Source organism: Perna viridis, chromosome 10 (assembly GCF_037379345.1).
Source record: "Perna viridis isolate PV_CMFRI_1.1 ecotype Kerala chromosome 10, ASM3737934v1, whole genome shotgun sequence".
NCBI lineage: Eukaryota > Metazoa > Mollusca > Bivalvia > Mytilida > Mytilidae > Perna > Perna viridis.
In genome coordinates, this window is record NC_142454.1 from 35,640,299 (window position 1) to 35,660,042 (window position 19,744).

The 19,744-nt window shown below is 31.9% G+C and overlaps 1 protein-coding gene across 5 annotated transcripts in view; it reads right to left on the reverse strand.

The window, feature by feature from the left end:
- The window catches only part of LOC148605586 (von Willebrand factor A domain-containing protein 3B-like), a 50,395-nt gene that overhangs the window by 17,811 nt on the left and 12,840 nt on the right, over positions 1-19,744 (reverse strand). For 2 of the 5 annotated variants that reach the window (XM_088550287.1, XM_088550286.1), the window contains 15 exons: positions 18,733-18,926; positions 18,294-18,448; positions 17,787-17,925; positions 17,178-17,408; positions 16,212-16,394; positions 14,869-15,008; positions 14,236-14,483; positions 14,025-14,063; positions 12,626-12,754; positions 11,466-11,513; positions 9,938-9,989; positions 7,862-8,018; positions 7,121-7,239; positions 6,187-6,237; positions 5,188-5,701 (listed from right to left, as the gene is read on the reverse strand). In XM_088550287.1, the coding sequence (XP_088406413.1) occupies positions 5,188-5,701; positions 6,187-6,237; positions 7,121-7,239; positions 7,862-8,018; positions 9,938-9,989; positions 11,466-11,513; positions 12,626-12,754; positions 14,025-14,063; positions 14,236-14,483; positions 14,869-15,008; positions 16,212-16,394; positions 17,178-17,408; positions 17,787-17,925; positions 18,294-18,448; positions 18,733-18,926 (2,399 nt within the window). The remainder of the gene's footprint in view (positions 1-5,187; positions 5,702-6,186; positions 6,238-7,120; positions 7,240-7,861; positions 8,019-9,937; positions 9,990-11,465; positions 11,514-12,625; positions 12,755-14,024; positions 14,064-14,235; positions 14,484-14,868; positions 15,009-16,211; positions 16,395-17,177; positions 17,409-17,786; positions 17,926-18,293; positions 18,449-18,732; positions 18,927-19,744) is intronic. The other 3 variants (XM_088550288.1, XM_088550289.1, XM_088550290.1) reach the window with 3 other exon arrangements.

The window sequence follows — 19,744 nt, forward strand, 5'->3', positions numbered from 1 at the left end:
GAATAAATATTACCTCACATCTGCTCTAGATCTGTTCTTACAGAATAAATGCAGCCAAAGTATTGCAAAACTCGATGTCGACGATGAGTCGATCTGTTAACAAAACTGTTTGTCAATGCACCATTTCATTTCTTAACATTTTGACAAGACACTACTTGACATAAAACCGTCACAATATTGATTTATAAAAAAAAAAAATTGACCGAAACCCAGTATTTTCAATTAAATTGAATTAAAATGGGTTTAAAATCGGAGTTGTTTATGTATCGTCTTGGTGACTGACGAGTTGTCCTCCATTGACGTGAAAGGAAAAGATAACTCCATACAAAAAAAAAAAAAAAAAAAAAAAAAAAAAAAAAAGTTCAAAACGCGGGAAATTCATATGAGTGTTTTTTTTTCAGTATGATGATTAAAGACTCTTATCATGATTATAATGCTTATATTATGAACAACGTAAAATAAAAATGAAACAAATTTAACATATCATTTTTAATTTAATGGGTGGCACTGCATGAATATCCATAATCCCAATAAATACAGGTCATGCATAAATAGTTTGTTTTAGGAAACAAAATCATTGCATCATTTTCACAATTTCTGCACACCATTTTTCATTTCCATACATCGTAATGAGTCAAATCTGAACGGCTACATAATAATGTATATGTATGGTGATGAAAAATATTTTGTTTATATACAGATTAGTACAAGGATTAACTCCCTGTAACAGGACTGTCAAGTTTTCAGAACCCAAATATATATGATTTATCAGAATTCTGAACAATAGATCTAAGGATCTTAAAGCAGAAATTAACTAATTTGACAGTCAGGCCAGTGTAAATACATATTTGACATGGGGGAATCAGTGAAGGGACTAAGTCAGATCTAGTGCAACTTATTACTAACAAGAAGTCACACACATAAAACTTTGAATGTAAATTTCCCTTTCTTGAATTCTTATATGTCAATACATGTATCAGCATACTGCATAAATGTCATTTTTATTGATTTTTATCAGTTAACATTTTGGTAACATGAATCATGTCAGTAATGCCAAACTTCTGTTTTAATGTTGTACACATCCTGCCAACAGTTGATTTCTGATTTTGTTTTCAAAACATTAGTTTGCAATTTGTTGAGTTACAAAATAAGCAACTTAATAGAAGTATTACAGTAATTCAAGGTTAAGCCATCACTTACAACCTTCAATCATACTTTAGAAAAAAATAATTTGAAAATAAGCATTGACCTAGTTATGCAGATTGGTATGCAACATCTAGTTGCAACTTTGTGTTTCTTGTGATGTGAAGCATAATGCAATTTTCAATCTGTAAATAAATGATTGTATTGTGATTTTGATCAATGCTGTAGCTGCACTCACATAGTAACAAGACTTGGTTGAAGACAAAAATAGTTTAAACCTGTCTAGACCAAAGCCCTATTGATCTGTACAATTGGTTTGGTTTAGACAAATGTTCAGTTTATCAAGGTCCAAAACACATTTAAATTGATACAGAGGGATTATAAAATGTGTCTGGTTAAGACAGGTTTTCAGATTATTCAGGATTTGAATTAAGTCTGTATATCTCAGACACTTTTCAACAATTGATCTATTAGTATGGAGGCTTATTAATCAGACTATCCATAACGTAATTGATTAAGAAGCTGTTAATGAAGACACAGACAGTGAGCTGCAAGTGCCAATATTTGTTTCAAAAAATCTAATATGTAATTGATCACAAACTCGTGTTTTAAACTGAATGCTGGTTTTTAGTTTACTGAAGTGGTTAGAATGAAATAACCATATAGAAATGCTAGAAACTTAGAAAATAAAAGGGAAACAACTCTTTGGTCTGTAGTTGAGTTAAGGGAATTTTGAAAAATATACTTGGAGTAATCCACTTTGGATCAAGAGAAATCTGTTCTCTTTAATGTCATAGTGAGTTTAAAATTACATTTGAACAAAAACATAAATGGAATAAAACTTACTACATGCTGTCCACATCATAGGGTCTGCCTGATTTGTACATGGACATTCTCATAAGTATATGAATATACCAATGAAAGGTTTAAGTGTAACTGACTTCTAACTAACATTCAATATCTTTCATGCTATAGTATATAAAGTATATTGTATCAGCATGGTAGGATACTGATGATACATGTACCACTTAAATCCATTTGTAGTAAGGCTACAACTTTTACAAATAGCTCCTTCCCTCTTAGGCAAAGCCCAAAATCATATTATACTGATATCTTTCATTTGTGTTCATGTTCAGAATGTACTTTGATTGGTAAATACCAGGGAGATTTAAAACATGCTTTAATATTTTGAACTTTATTTGATAGAATTCTACATCTTGAGCAACAATTCTACATCTTCAAGGCAGCAACAAACAACAATAAACTAAGCATATCACAATTTATCATCCAATTTGATATCACAGATTATTTGGTATGACCTACTGAAAATTGGACTTTGTTTCACATGTTTTATACATAAGAATTTATTAATTTGTGATGTTTAATCAGTCACTCTGGTTGATATATTAATATCTTTTCAAACTTAACTTCTTCACTAATGGTTTGGTCCAATTATCACATTAAATCAAATTATTGTTCATGCTATTTCACTTTAGAAAATTTGGTATTGCTATGTAAAGGGAGATAATTTGCAAAAAAAAGTGTTACTAAAATGTCAAGTAGCCTAAATACCCTAAACAGTGCATAATACAGATTGAAACACAATACAACTTTCAGGAAAGTCACATATACATGAACTTGAATATATCAGCATAAAAGCAATTTGAAGTTATATTGTAAGCTCTCTTTACAATGTAACCGTCATTTGAAACTTTGTATATGTGTAAATTTATTTTGAAATTCTAGCCATTATTTGAAATAGCAATCAGCATCACCTATGCACAATAAGTAAAGTCACTTTAATTTATTTTTGCATGAATTTAATGCTTAATTTTTTAAATTAAATTAAGAATCTGTTTCTGTAATAAATAGTTATGAATAAGATTTATTCTCTATATAAGACTGTAGGTAGTGGAGTATAATTTATCAATTCCTCTGAATATTGACAATAATGCAGTTTAAAACCACTCATATCCTATAAAACCATATAAATCTGGCATAAATAAAAAAAATATCCCAGATTCTTTTTCTGACTGTCTTAAAACTCTTGAATCTTTGACTTCAAAGCTAAATTAAAATAGGTTTTTGATTAATAATATTGTTAAAAGTATTATATTTTGCATTATAATGCAGTGACAACAAGGTAAAACTTCACTATAAATACATGTATAGAAAAAATCCTGTATGTATAATTCCTATATCCATAAAAAAGATTGAAAATGATTTAAGTTAAAAATGAATAGCAAAATTATCTAAGAAAACATCTGATGCATGACAACCTCCACCAAATGAAACTGTTAATTAAAAAGCAAACAACCTTCATTTAAAGATCATCCAATATGTTGCCTTACTAGTTTTCTTAAATCATGGGATTATCAAGAGCTATTAGTTACATTTAAATTTATTAATAACATTAACATAGGAATAAGTCACTTTGTATCCCCACCCATTTGACTTGATATTTCATATGTAAATACATAAAAAAGAAGTGGACAAGAAATAATTACACTCCATGTACATAAATTTGACAGTTTCACTAAAGGAAAATCAGAATACAACTTCAGCATATAAAATATGCCAAGCAGACATCTAATTTAAAAAAAAACAAACAACATAAATACCAGGTACATACAAATCTGATTTCTATTGGAAAAAAGTTACTAAAATTTTTTTTTAAGTCTAGATAAAAATAATAAAAAAAAAAACATGAGTATAAAGGCTAAAAAAAGCACTATGAATTTAACCTATTACATGTATTATGCTGAAAAGGAAATACTACAAAATGTAAAAAATATTGGAAACCTCCTTAAATGTCCATAAACTATTTAAAATCTACTTAGTGGTGGTAAAAGTTTTACTGGGGAGTCTTACTGTAAATTTTTATAAAACCTCTTTTACGACTATATAGTAACATGAATAACATTTTTTAAGTTATAATGCACTGAGAGAGGACACCTCAAACAGGATGGCACAGCCTACCAACGCCTCGACCAAAGGAACCCCAGACAGACTGTAATGATACATCTCTTGAGGCTTCAAAATTTAGCAAATTTTTATCTTAAAAATAAATGATAAAAATGAACAAACAAAGTGTGCCCGCTCTAAATCAGCCATATAAATTTCTTGAAGAGCAAACTACAAAATATCATATCAGACAAGCATTTTAATACATGGCTGTATTAAGGGAAAATGCAATATCAAGAAGAACATAATTGACATGCATAATACTGATACAAGAACAAACTGACTAGCTTCTACTGTATCTAACACTAACAATATAGTCTTTGACACAATACAAGTGTGTACAATACATATAAAATGTGTAAATAAAGATAAAAATATATAAAATTGCAAATAAAAATGATTCAAATGTGTCACATACACTGTTAATGGACAAACTTGAATAACATATTCTCCACACAGTTTCCCAAAACATATAATTGAGAAATAACAAGGAAATATCCATCCTGCACACTGGCAGGTTATAAATGCATTACACAGAACATTTACAACAATCTTTTTAAGTTCAAATATCCAAACAATAAACAATAAAAAAAACCACATAAACATTACTTACACATGTATTCTGTAAGGTCTCATTATAGCATCTAAAAGCACCTATAAATATCAAAAAAACATGCACAAGAAGAAGCTAGACTTCACAGTACATTTACCTGATTCAAACTCTTACTCTTAGACCCAATCTTTATCTTACATTGAATTTGTGTCTACCTCAGGTCATCTTTTTGTTTTGATTTATATTTATAACCACTGTAACCTACACCTACAGAATGTACATATATAATTTTCTAACACTACCATGCAATATTATTAATCATAAGACCAAATATACAATATACATTTACATGTTGTGGGATTGTTTATCAACATGCATTGTTCTAAATTGTTAAACTAACATGACATCTGGCAGTCATAACAATACATTTAGCATTTTACATATAGTATTCTTTTTCTCCAACTATATAACAAAGCCAGTTTTTACAGCATGCCAAGCTCCTTCTGCTCCATTCATGTGTGACTAACCTCAAAGAAATCATGTGTACTTCTGTCTGTTAGGCTTGAGGCTATGCTTGCTTTATCATCATAGACATTCAGTTCTTCTTCATCTTTCTTATCCCTGCTTCTGTCACTTCTCACACTGCGGTCACCTTTGTCACTCCTCACACTCCGGTCAGCCTTGTCACTTTTGTCACTCCTCACACTTCTATCACCTTTGTCACTGTGAGAACTTTTAGAACCCTTTTTACTATGGTCGCTATCACTGTCACTGTCGCTAGAACTTGGTGAGTATGATCCTGACTTTTCTCGCTCATCCATGTCCATTACCCTCTCCAATAAATTGTCATAGCTGTCTTTTCGACGAGGATCAGCAGCTCTACGGAGATCTTTTGATTGCTGTAGGAAGTTGTTTGCTCTATTTATTTCCTCTTCTAGTAGAAGAATATCATTTTCTTTGATAGGCCATCCAGCATGGTCCAGTGCATCAAGAAGTTCATTGCGATGTTCAACAAAAGGTATTGGCTTATCTGAATCAAATCTGTCAAAAATAATCCCTTATTATTAAAAGAACAATCTCAAATATATGGACTGGTTACCCAAACAGTATATTGTATAATTTAGAAGGGACTAAATGAACTCATTCCTTATAAAATACACTTTTTTACATTTTTGGGAATGACAATGCATAAAGATATGTATTCATATTTTCCTGAAATTGCATCTTCTCAAGCAGAAAGTGTCATGCAAACAGAAAAGCAAAATAAAATAAAAATTAATCAATACCTAACATCTTACTGAATATTTGTATAATAAAATTGATTGTCAAAATATTTTTTGTCTGAAGGAAAAAAAGAAACCAATGAAAGTTATTTCCCCTTTTTATGTTGCTTTCTTCCAGGAAAAAATCAGCAAATAGGATGGTTTTTAAAATTCAATATAAAAAATTACATGCATGTCAATCTACAACTAACAAGCCAAGTACCTATAATAAACATCTTGTATCTTTAAAAGTGATAAACTTACTTCTTGCGAGATTCTTCTGGTAAAGATTCCCAAACAATTTTGTTCAGTCGTCTGAAAAATAAATAAATACATAAATTTTGTCATTTCTGACATAAATAAATGAGTTTGAATAGTAACAACAAAATTATTTACAATGATGCTTTAATTATTTAACATGTGTAATTAGAATCACAGTTTAACATAATATTTATCATAACAGTCAAGTACATGTACCCTGGTCAACCACAGGGTAAACTTCCAGCAATGACTTTCTCAAGACCTTACAGTACATTACCTGTGGTATGGTAATATAGCTTTGTTCTAATGGAAAGTGTTCCTCCAGTACATTACCTGTGGTATGGTACTGTAGCTTTGTGTAATGGAAAGTGTTCCTCCAGTACATTACCCGTGGTATGGTACTATAGTTTTGTGTAATGGAAAGTGTTCCTCCAGTACATTACCCGTGGTATGGCACTATAGCTTTGTGTGATGGAAAGTGTTCCTCCAGTACATTACCCGTGGTATGGCACTATAGATTTGTGTGATGGAAAGTGTTCCTCCAGCACATTACCCGTGGTATGGTACTATAGCTTTGTGTAATGGAAAGTGTTCCTCCAGCGCATTACCCGTGGTATGGTACTATAGCTTTGTGTAATGGAAAGTGTTCCTCCAGTACATTACCCGTGGTATGGTACTATAGCTTTGTGTAATGGAAAGTGTTCCTCCAGTACATTACCCGTGGTATGGTACTATAGCTTTGTGTAATGGAAAGTGTTCCTCCAGTACATTACCCGTGGTATGGTACTATAGCTTTGTGTAATGAAAAGTTTTCCTCCAGTACATTACCACTGGTATGGTACTATAGCTTTGTGTAATGGAAAGTTTTCCTCCAGTACATTACCCATGGTATGGTACTATACTTTGTGTAATGGAAAGTGATTCTGCAGTACATTACCTGTGGTATGATACAATAGCTTTGTGTAACTTTTTTTCATATCCATGTAAATCAACTGCTGCAGGATTGATCAAGGTCATATTAGGCTTCCTACTGGACACATGGGCAATCGGTAGAATCTGTAACATAAACCATTTTTACAAATAAGCTGTGGATCAGTCTGTACATTGCTTGATACTCAGTTTCAATGAAAAAATAAAAAAATAAAAAATGTCTTTATTGTTTTACTCTGGGACTGATCAAAGTTTGGTGCAGTTCAACTAACTTTATTAATAAAATCCCTCATGGTATCCAATTCTCTCCTATTCTTGAGGAGCAAACAGAGTTGAGTGACAGAACCACTGAATTATTCGGGGAACTGTTCAACACTTTGATTACAACCAAATTTCTGTGTCTATTTGTTCTTTTAAGGACGTGGACATAGGGTAAGGGACACAACTCTTAAAAATCATTAGAGCGTTTGTATTCAACATTTTACATCAATGCCATGTAAGCATCAATGTAACTTAGATTAATTTCATTCTGTGTCAAATGAAAGCTTGATAGCCTTTGGTGAAATTAAATATGATATAAACATATCACTGACTTCATAAGTTATGTCCCTTACCCTAGGTCTACCTCCTTAAAGCAAGATTAAAATACAGAAGTACCCATGGTATCACATTGCATCATAAGAACATCTTTAGCACATTCAATTGGTACAACTATTTATAAAGACCAACTTTGATCACATTCACTAACCTCGTCAAACACCTTAGATAATATATGTTTGTCTAAAATTGGCACATATTTAGCCCGTCTTGGAATGAATGTTGGAGCTAAGGCATCCAGGATGGTCAATTTCTTGGCAACTAGTCCATGTTTACTCAACCATATCTTAGAAGATGTCTCTTTTGCTCTGTCAAAAAAAAAAGAAATAATGTTTCAACAGTAAAAAGGATTCTTCTCAGATCCTTAAATTTTCTCATGATCTGATCAGTTCCATTAATATGATATTTTAAATATTAATGTAATACTACGAAGAATGGTTCTGTCTGAGCTAAGGGAAAGGAGATATACCTTTGGACAAGCAAAATGCAAGGCAAAATACAGAGAGAAATAGATACAATTTGTTGGGGACTTCTATCCCACTTGATTTGTAGAGCAAAGATGGGGTGAGATATGAAATTGAAATCACTTTTATAATGGGAAAATAAAATATGCTTAAGTGAACTTATCTAGTAGGTCATTACAAAGAAATCTGAGTATAGAATAGATTTGTGGAAAATGTACAATCTTTTTCTCATATGATTGTATTAAAAAAATATGATTTAAGGGAATATATCACTTCAAGTATAGTGAAACCCTTCTTAAATGAACTTCAATGAGAGAAATAAATGGTGGTCACATTAGACAGTCTTTATCCCATGTAGTGGGAAATTCTCATGAGGTTCTAATTTTTCTCTATATTTACAAGGATTGGGAAATTGCAAAAATAAAAGCTCATCAATTTAAGACCAGATATTTAACAGTTATCTCCTTTAAACCGTCTCTCTGGACAAGAAAAATAAAGACAGAAACAATTTAATAACCCTATACATGGAGAAAATTGCAAAATTTGGCACCCTATATACGATATATGGTAATCTAACACATAGCATGCAGGGATATTTTAATCATAGTCTAATAAGACAGGTTATTAAGCCAGCAAGACGGGTTATTGTTGAATCCAGGGGTTACTGTGACAGTAAGACTGGTAATGGTTGAATCCAGGGGTAACAAAGACAGTAAGATGAGTTATGGTCGAATCCAGGGGTAACTATGATAGTAAGACAGGTTATTGTTGCATGCAGGGGTTACTAAGACGGTAAGATGGGTTATTGTTGAATCCAGGGGTTACTAAGACAGTAAGACGGGTTATTGTTGAATCCAGGGGTTACTAAGACAGTAAGACTGGTTATGGTTAAATCCAGGGGTTACTGTGACAGTAAGACAGGTTATTGTTGAATCCAGGGGTTACTAAGACAAAAAGACAGGATACTGTTGAATCCAGGGGTTACTGTGACAGTAAGGCGGGTTATGGTTGAATCCAGGGGTTACAAAGACAGTAAAACGGGTTATGCTTGAATCCAGGGGTTACAAAGACAGTAAGACCGGTTATGGTCGAATCCAGGGGTAACTATGACAGTAAGACTGGTTATGGTTGAATCCAGGGGTAACAAAGACAGTAAGATGAGTTATGGTCGAATCCAGGGGTAACTATGATAGTAAGACAGGTTATTGTTGCATCCAGGGGTCACGAAGATGGTAAGATGGGTTATTGTTGAATCCAGGGGTTACTAAGACAGTAAGACGGGTTATTGTTGAATCCAGCAGTTACTAAGACAGTAAGACTGGTTATGATTAAATCCAGGGGTTACTGTGACAGTAAGACAGGTTATTGTTGAATCCAGGGGTTACTGTGACAGTAAGACGGGTTATGGTTGAATCCAGGGGTTACAAAGACATTAAGACGGGTTATGCTTGAATCCAGGGGTTACAAAGACAGTAAGACCTGTTATGGTCGAATCCAGGGGTAACTATGACAGTAAGACAGGTTATGGTTGAATCCAGGGGTAACTATGACAGTATGATGTATTATTGTCAAATCCAGGGGTAACTATGACAGTAAGATGGGTTATGGTCGAATCCACGGGTAATTATGACAGTAAGAGGGGTTACGGTTGAATCCAGGGGTAACTATGACAGTAAGACGGGTTATGGTCGAATCCAGGGGTAACTATGACAGTAAGATAGGTTTGACTGTAATTGGAGTAAATTTAATCAACATTTATTTACCTCTCTAATCTCTTTTTACGGAATGACCTTGCTCTTTCTCTTTTCTGGTCAACTGAAATGAAAAAAAAGTTTGCCTTTTATTTATTTTTAAAGTTTATTCATTATACTATTGTGATAAAAAATTGAGATTGATATAGACAAATAAAAATCGTCATTATAGAGATCAATATTTTGAGTTCATATTCAAATTTCATTATATATATACCATACTGGATTCTTTTGATAATAATGCACTGAATAAAAACACCAGTACACTTGTACATAATAAAGCATTTTTAAATTGAAGCTTGTATATATTTTTCAAATTATTTTTTTCTAAATGTATTGCTACAGAAATTAGCCTTTTTATAAACAAAATCTAGCATCTGAAACAATATTATAGCTTTCATTTCAAAATATAGAAATGATATTTATTCTGTACTGTCTAAATGATTATGACAATGATTTTTGATTTTTTTTACTGTATTTTTGTAATTGAAGCAAACACACACATGCAGCCATCAACCACTGTTGCCATAGCCGTGTGCATAAATCACCAACTCAGGTGCATCACTGAAAGTGCATATCGTTATCTCATTAGCATGCAAACCATATATATCTTACGGGGGTATACTGAAGCACAATATGATAATAAATTAATAATCAATTCAAACATGCTTAATTAGAAAAATGTTAGTTATCATAATATATCCATGTCCTTTTATGTGATTATCAAAATTAAATGTATCAGCATACAAGTGAACAACAAAAAAGGTTTTTTTAACCACAACAAAATAAGTTTGTGTTCAAAACTTCTATGAGGGGAACAGCAGCAAAATGTTGGCACATTTAAAATTATGATGTAACAATTCATAATTGGATAATGATGTAAACATATGCCAATATTTGAACTTACAAAAATTGAATTGAAAAGAGCTAGAAAATATGTACAAAAAATATCAATACAGTAAAACCTTGCCACAACAAACTACTTTAAGACTGTAAATTTGTTTGGTTTAGACAGGTGTTCAGTTTACCAAGGTTAAAAATACATTAAAATTGATATAAATGGATTCTAAGGAGTGTCTGGTATAGACAGGTTTCAGATTATTCATGGTTCTGTATAGACAGGTTATCAGATTATTCATGGTTCAGTATTGACAGGTTATCAGATTATTCATGGTTCAGTATAGACAGATTTCACTGTAAAAGCAAAAAATCAATTTTAGAAAATTTCTTGATAACATTATGCTCTAAACTTTGTCAATAATTTCATTAAGTTTTAATGAAAAAAATAAACAAACAAACAAACAAAAAAAAATAAAAAAGGAATGTATGCTCCGATAACTTGGAGACATACAGTTAGGATACAGTTATAGAATATTATTGAGTTCATAGGAAGAAAATAAAAATGATTTTAAACAAAAACCAATGCTCTCCCACTAGCTCTTTTCAAATCGTATATATACCGGTACACATGTATATGTATATATATATAGTGAGTAGTCACGACAAGCATAATTAGCAACAGTATGGAAAGTGACTATACCCTTTCTATGTTCCAATACATAGGGTGAAAGTTGATAACGTTGAAGAGCTAGAAAAGAATATCCAGAATGTACAGTTATTCATGCAATGAAAATTAGTTGTCATAGTGTCATTTTAAAAGGATATGATGTTTATTATGACAAATCTTCAGTCCATAATCGTGAGACATACAAAGTTTACACTGCATAGGTATCTACATAAAATACTGTTACGACTACATCTGCTTTATTCTAATGATTAGGAGATATCAGAACTATGGAACCAGACATTTTTAGAGGTATTACAGAAAAAAAAACAATCATTTAGAAGAAGTACTGAGAAAACAGTCACTTTAGAAGTATTACCATACATAGAAAACAATCATTTTAGAGGAAGTACTGAAAAAACAGTCACTTTAGAAGTATTACAGAGAAAACTGACAGTTTAATAGTAATATATAGAAAACTGACATTTTAGAAGTATCGTTTAAAAGACAGATTAATTTACATATGACTTTTTTCTACTTTGATATAAAAGAAATCACTATTATTGTATAGCAATAGAAAGCAATGCAACATCAGTGTGCAATAAATTACCATATTGCACTAGTGCAAATATAGTTAAAATTTGTGACGTTATATGTGACAAAAGTTCATTTTAAACAAGACTAAGTTATATTGCCATACAATAAAAGGGTGATTACATGAATAATGGGGAATATTATCCATTGTAGAATATATATATATTTCACTTGTAAACTCATGCAATATAAATTATACTAGGAATAATATTCTCCAATATTCAAGCAATAACCCTATATTATTAGACTAACATTTTTTTAAGGGAATGTCATTACCATAAAATTGTTCTAAAATATAAACGACAATTTATTCCATACTTGTATTGACTAATTGATAATACATATTGTACAAATTTGGGACAAATACAAAATGAACCATTCTTTTTTCTTATTTCAGTACAATATATGGTTTCCTAAGATAAATGATAGCCGGAATAGATGAAATGAACAAGTATAAACAAACTTGCAATACTTAAAAACAAAACATTTTAGTTCAAAATTCAAACTACGCGAAAAAGCAATAGCAGAATACAGCAGAAGCTGAGTCAGATGATGAGCTACAATTGATCCACATCAGCTCTTGTTATTATGTCAATATTTACCTTCTGCCAATTGTTGTTGTTGTTTGGCTTGTTTCTCAAACAAATGACGAGTCTCCGGGAGAAGCCATTCTTCTGGATCAAATCTACCGGTACTTGTCATAGTACGCAGTAAACTGGTCCGTGTGTGAGCTAAAAAATATTACACAATGTCTTTTATTTTGTTTTCAGGAAAATTCTTTTTAATCATTTTGGCTAAGCAATTCTTTTTCTTTATCTCTTTTCTTATTTTTGCAACTACTGCATTCTCTCTGTACATCTTATTGTACTGTAAAAGCTTTTTCCCTTGGCCCTTAGAGGAGATCAGGAAGTCATATATCAGATCAAATCATTAATTTGGAGTACATGGTTATCAAAAGGAAGAAAAAAAAAGAGACAAGGAAAATAAAATGGAGTTGGGAAGTACAACATACAAGATAAAATGTATAGGTTATCAATATATATTTGACTATGATCCCACTACTCAAGCACAATTTATATATTGGGTATACATTATAAAACAACAGTGCTTGTAACCCCAGGACTCTAGTGCACTTTATATTGGGTAAACATAATACAACAGTGCTTGTGATACCACCACTTTATATTGTGTATATTATGATCTCTTCACCTAAGCACACTTTATATTTGGTATACATTCAAATACAAAAAATGTATAACAGTGCTTGTAATCCCAGCACTCAAACACATTTTATATTGTGTATATTATGATCTTGTCACTCAAAGCACACTTTAAATCATGTATACAGTATAATACAACAGTGCTTGTGATACTAAAATTGAAGTTTCTACAAAGATATATTGGTAATACAATATGTATCCAGTGTTTTCTCCAAGAATTTCCTTCAGGGTAATAGAACCACAAATCCTACCTGATATCTATTAAAGCATTTCAGAGGGGAATTGTTTTTAGGGGGATCCTAATGCAAAAACTGCTCTGGAGAAAACATTGTATATCAAAGGGTCAAAAAGATAAACTAGTCAAAATCAAAATGTAATTTTTTTAAACTGGAAAAGAAAATGGTAATACCGTAATTTTCAGTTTCTCCAATAAAACACACAAAAAATAAAGAAACTAGAATTGTGGAGTAAAACTTTGAAATGTAAGGAAAAGGTACCAGTACATCAAAAATATAATGAAGCATATTCAGAATAAACTGGCTAAATGCATAAATAAAAAATCATATAAGTTTATATAATTGAGAGGAAAAGGGGGATTTTGAATATATCTGGACATGGAAGCATGAATGAAAGCTTGTAAAGTAAAAATGTTCATAGTAGAAAAATATACAGCATGCAGACTATAGCTAATAATCCATAATTAATGTACAAAAAGAGAAGGGATGGAAAAACATTATATGTTGGGATGGAAAAATAATCTACCATATAAACATGCTTATACCTGATTTTCTACGAGGATACGAGGTTATATCCTGCTTTGCTAGAATAAAGAAAAACATTAAGTAATATACTACTTCTACCTTAATGTAAAGCAGCTCACTACATATGGAATATTTAGCCACTGAATATATTATGCTTAATAAGTATGCAATTGTCTTTACTTATAAAAATTTTCTTTAGTATTATATTGAGTGTCATGACAGTATGCTTACAAGCTGTTAGGGGATTTGGAGCAGATTTCCTAGCACTGGTAGGCCTGGAATATCTCCTGACCCTCATAGATGATTTCTGTGGTGTAGGTGATGCAGATCTAGGGGGTGGGGAAGGAGTAGTCCTCTCCTCTCGAGGAGGTGGGCAACTCTTTGGACGAGGTACACTCATTGGGTCTGGACGGAACAATAGTGATGGATCCATGGGAGGTTGTGCTGACGGCTTGTCTGTTTTTGGCAGTGCATGATTCCTGAAAAAAGTGTAAAATGAGAACTCACTACATAAATAATGAATCAGTAATCATAATTTACATTATCTAATTCAATATTTCTTCATAAATTGACTCACAAAAACAGTTATGAAGGGGAATTTATTTAACTTACATGCAACATCATTGAGTTGATAATTAAAATTAAGTACTAAATACAGAATGATACTGAAATCAGGCCCATAGAGAGGGAATTTGAGGGGCTATGATGATGTCCTCCTGCCTTAAGTTGAGAAAATTTTGTCCACTTATCCCCATTACAGACATTTGGCTTTGGGCCTGGAAACTGTCAGAAAGAATGTTATATGTTGTGTGATAAATATGCTGATAACTCCCCCCTCCCTACACCCGCATTTTCATTACTTACCTGCTACATCTTCTCTCCTTCATAGTCTCCACTTCACTTTTCCATGAAAGTGTAGAACATTCATCCCTGAGGTCTTCTATTTTCTGTAGATGTTCTAACCCTCTCCTAATCTCCTCCTTCAACAGTCTTATATCCTCACTCTATCAAATACACAAACACAGTATGACTAACATATATTGGCATACATCATACATTTTTGTAATGCAAAGAAAATGTATTGTAACAGTTAAGTGTGTAACTAACACTTCTAATTGAGGATTCAAATACCAATCCATATAAAGTTCAGACACCGCCAATGATAGAGGTGAAAGCATGTTTTTTTAGTCTATATAAACCATATTTAACAAACTGTTGTCCTTTCTGAATATAAATAAGTTATATTTTTATTACTTTTTTTAGAAAGCTATAAACTCATCTCCCACGTGAATCAACTAAATCTTTAATGAAAACTCTTGCAAGGTGACAATAGACCCTTTTGTGGTCAGTTGGTGAGCATGCTCAATATACACCTCTGCGAGGTAGAGCTTGGGTAGAACAAAAGAACTTTCCTCGCGGAAGTGTATATTGAGCATGCTCTACACATGCTCATCGACTACCCCAACATTAGCATGTTGCATCATTATTATTCTTTATCTCATGAGGGCAACAGTGAATAATCAGGATTGGCTATGTGGTCTGTTACTATTTTTGAATTAAAAATTAAGTGAATCTGGTGGGTTTTTGACATGCATGATTCACCTCCTGCCTGATTTTTAAAAAGATTGCTACTTATTCTACACATATATTGAACCAATTACACAGCATAGTTACCAGTGACATTGTTTAGGAATGCAGTGAAAATGTATGCCAGTAAATTTTTATTGCATATTGGAGAAATTTAGCTTAAAATCTCTTAAACAAATTGTTATTAGCAGCATATAAAGAATCTTAATTTTATTGTTCCAGTAAATCATTATTTCAATAGTGTTTTGATCAAACCAAAGAGTTGCTGGTCATACATATCGGAAACCATCAATTTATCTGCAATAAATGCTTCAGTATTAAAGAAACTGTTGTCTCTATGAATAAATAGTAACAAACATCATTTTACCAAGCTACCCCACCCCCTCTTAAAAAAAAACCACTCAGAAATCTTAAAGAGCCTTGAATAAAAAAAATTGGAATTAGGGTTTAAAAATGAAAAAAAAATCATGACTTTTTAGCAAACAAAGCCAACTAAACCATTACACAATTAGTGAATAAATGGTTCCTCATCTTACAATATGGTAGGAGCCTTCTTTCAAAACCAAAATCATTGTGGCTGAAGACTCTAACAATGTTAATATGAGACATTTTGTTCCTACCTCCCATGATTTGGGCTGGTCTGGATCCATCCCTTTCTCTGAGAAATAATGGTATCTTCCATCAGTAGCTTGAGCCAGGTCAGACAGGAACTGGTTAGCCTCAGTATCATTACAGTTAAATGAGATGGCATGAACAGGGACACAGTGCTGCATCTGTACCTGGGCTATGATAGACTTGGGTGGCTGAATTGAAATGTGTGGAAGGTTAAAGTATTGGATGACTTTTAGGTTAAAAGAAAAAATAGGCTTTAGTTTTCTTCAGAAAAGGTAAAAAGTGTAATAAATGTATTCACTGTAAAGTGTGTTAAAAGCATCTTTTTGTCATAATTACATCAATACAAGTTTTTAATAAAAAAAATGGCAATATCAACAATTTAACAGGCCAAAGAATCATCAGTTTAAGCTTGGAATTTACAAAAACATGACTTAACTGGGCAGGTCAATTACACAAGGGAATGCAGAAGTTTTACATGTAGGACATTATAAGTAGGATAAGTAGCCTTTCAAAAATCTGATCTGAATAAAACCTGGTTTATACCACTATTTCCATTGGAAATGTCTGTTACAAGTCAGGATCATTGCAGTGGTTTCCAACTTTTCCATTTTTCCTTTGATATTGTCATTTGTTATACAGACTTTCCTTTCTGACTTTTCCTTTTGACTACCATATTGCAAGTAATTTTAGCTGGGTGCTAATTTTTGCATATTTTTGCAGTCTGGTTACATCAAAACAAATTACACAAAAAAATTTACTTTGGACTTAAGTACTTAGTGCATCACTTATCATATTATGCAAAATTTGAAACACTAACATTTTTTGTATACCTATTTGCTTTAAAATAACCAAATTTTACAACCACCATACGTCATTGCATAGAGCATGTAGAGTTTATGAGTGCATTTTTTTTGTAACTACCCTTCATTTTTGACATACAAAATCCTTTGATGGACAGGACATTTACTAACCTGGTCAGGTCTGCCATCTGAGAGAAGATATATAGCCTGAGTTCCAGGGTCTGACAAAGCATGCTGCAAACCAGCATAGGTATTGGTGGATCCCCAGCATGAGAGATTCTGTATCCACTTCCAAGCTCCTATCAGTGATTGCTCATTGACATCAACCATTCTATTCTGCCACGCTGTGGATTTGGAGTTAAAGGCAACTAGATTGAATTTCTTCTTGTGTCTCAGTTGTTCCTAAAAACAAAAAGGGTAAAAATAAATCAATTTCATTATAGTCAATTGAGATAATATTTGGAAAATTACTATATTTTTTCTCGTTTATTGTGTCCATTTAATATACATCCTAAAATAAACTGAAATGTAATGTATTGCAAATGTAATTCAAATCACTACAATCAGTAATAATTCCAGTAACACAAAATTACAAAGAAAGAAAACACAAAAGGCAAATTTGATATCAATTCATCAGTTTGGAGCCAAAATAATAGCTGTGAAATTTTAACAGACAAGGTGATTCTGATATACCACCCACTAGTTGGGTGAGGTTTTATTTCAAACTGCTAAAAAAAGGCAGATAACACATAATCATTTTGCATTTAGTAATTAACATACCTGCATTAATATAAACAGCCTGTCTTTGACAAATGTAATACTGGGTAACATGGATGCTGATGTATCAATAAGTACATAGATCTGATCTTCAATGACAGTACCAAACAATGCTCTACTACCCTGCTTCAACCAATCAATTCTGAACAAATTAATGTATCATATTAATAAATACACTAAAATTTTAATAAAACATTGCACACTTTATACATAAAAGATAAATTGATGACAGATGGTCAGAAAGATTTACACCATAAAAATAAAATAAAAATATGTTTTACTATTAAAAAGTTGAATACAAACAATATTTACTTATTGGAAAATACTGTAAAAAATTGAAAATTACCTATACAGTAAACGAAAGTACAAAATTAAATTTCAAATACTTCATTATACTGATGGTAAAGACGACAAGTAGTCATAAAGTCTTTCAGAATTTTTAACAAGAACAAGAAAGAAAACATTTCCTGCTTTCTGCACTCATATTCGTCTACTCTTCATCAACCGTACCTTTGTTGGAAAGATTTCATGGCTATATTCATTTTCTTCTCATAACGCCTGTGTATTTCTGGTGTGACCTGGACATGCATCACTTGTCCGTCTTTCCACTTCACAACAGGAAATCTCTCACAATATCTAGCATTGATTAATTTGGAATGGGTCATCTACAAATTAAAAAAACATAATTTATACAAATAAAGTTACAACTTCTTAATGTAGCCCTAAACTTAATTTTTATTATTCTTCAGCAATAGCTAAAATATTTCAAGATTCTGAAGTTTAGAAGTAAACTACTTCAAAAATAAAAAATATTTAAATTTTGTAACTCTTCATGTTTAAACACTAAAATGGATCTTACACCTACCAAATTAAAATTTATCAATAATTACTTTACTGAGTTATTTTACAGAAATAAAATCCTTATAATTTTTCAATATAAAAAACCTACTGCTTCCGTTTGTTCATGGTTGTAAGGTTTCACTTTAATGTCTACAACACCATCTTGATGTTTGAAAGCAACACTTCCCAACACATCCCAAAGTTCCAGTCTACGGGCACCCAGTCCATATATACTAAGCCATTGTTTTGTACCCATATACTGTTCATCTCTCTCTGTCAGGTCTGTTTTGTCAATCACCGATTCTAAACATTTAAAACAAATCATTGTTAGCTGTGTATTGAGCTAGAGTCTATAACATGTTAATAAGAGAAACATGAGCTAGCTGAATACAATAATAATTCCTCTTTCGAATAGATTAACATAAACACCACTAATCTTATTCATGAAAATTGTCCTCTTTCCTTTATAGAAAAACACAATGTATTTTACACTATCAAATAGTATAGATTCATGCCAGTATCCATGTTTAATAAAGTTTGACCTCCGATGATAGTTACTAAGAATATTTATAGAATGCCTATACACACAATTTAGCACTACACCTTAAATTACACCTGCCCTATAAATTCTGTTAGCTATTTCTGTAAACCTATATATTATCTTCTATTGAAGTTTCTAAAATGCATTACTAATATAGTGTAAAATAGTTGGCATTCAGCAGCTTATTATTTTTGTGTGTGTCCTAAATTATTAATCAAGCTGAACAGAAACTGTAAATTAGATACCTGAATTCACAACATGCCATGTAAGGAATGTTGTTTCCAATAATTAATTTCCTCTATTACAATTGGTTGTCAATTTTGATAATAGCACATACAATGATGATGACCAGTGAAAAAAAGTTGGTCTTCCCTTGGTTGAATGACAATTTCTTAGGTGTTTGAGGGGACAATTGAGAAGGAGATTTAAAATTTTCTATCAATATTTATTGTACTGTCTGACAGAATGTCTGATTGTCCAGTTGACTACCTAAGAAAGTTCACCAGGCTATTGCCATTTAATCAAGGAAGACCAAGTCCATTCCATCATTTGCTTTAAACTGTAAATTAGATGTTTATGA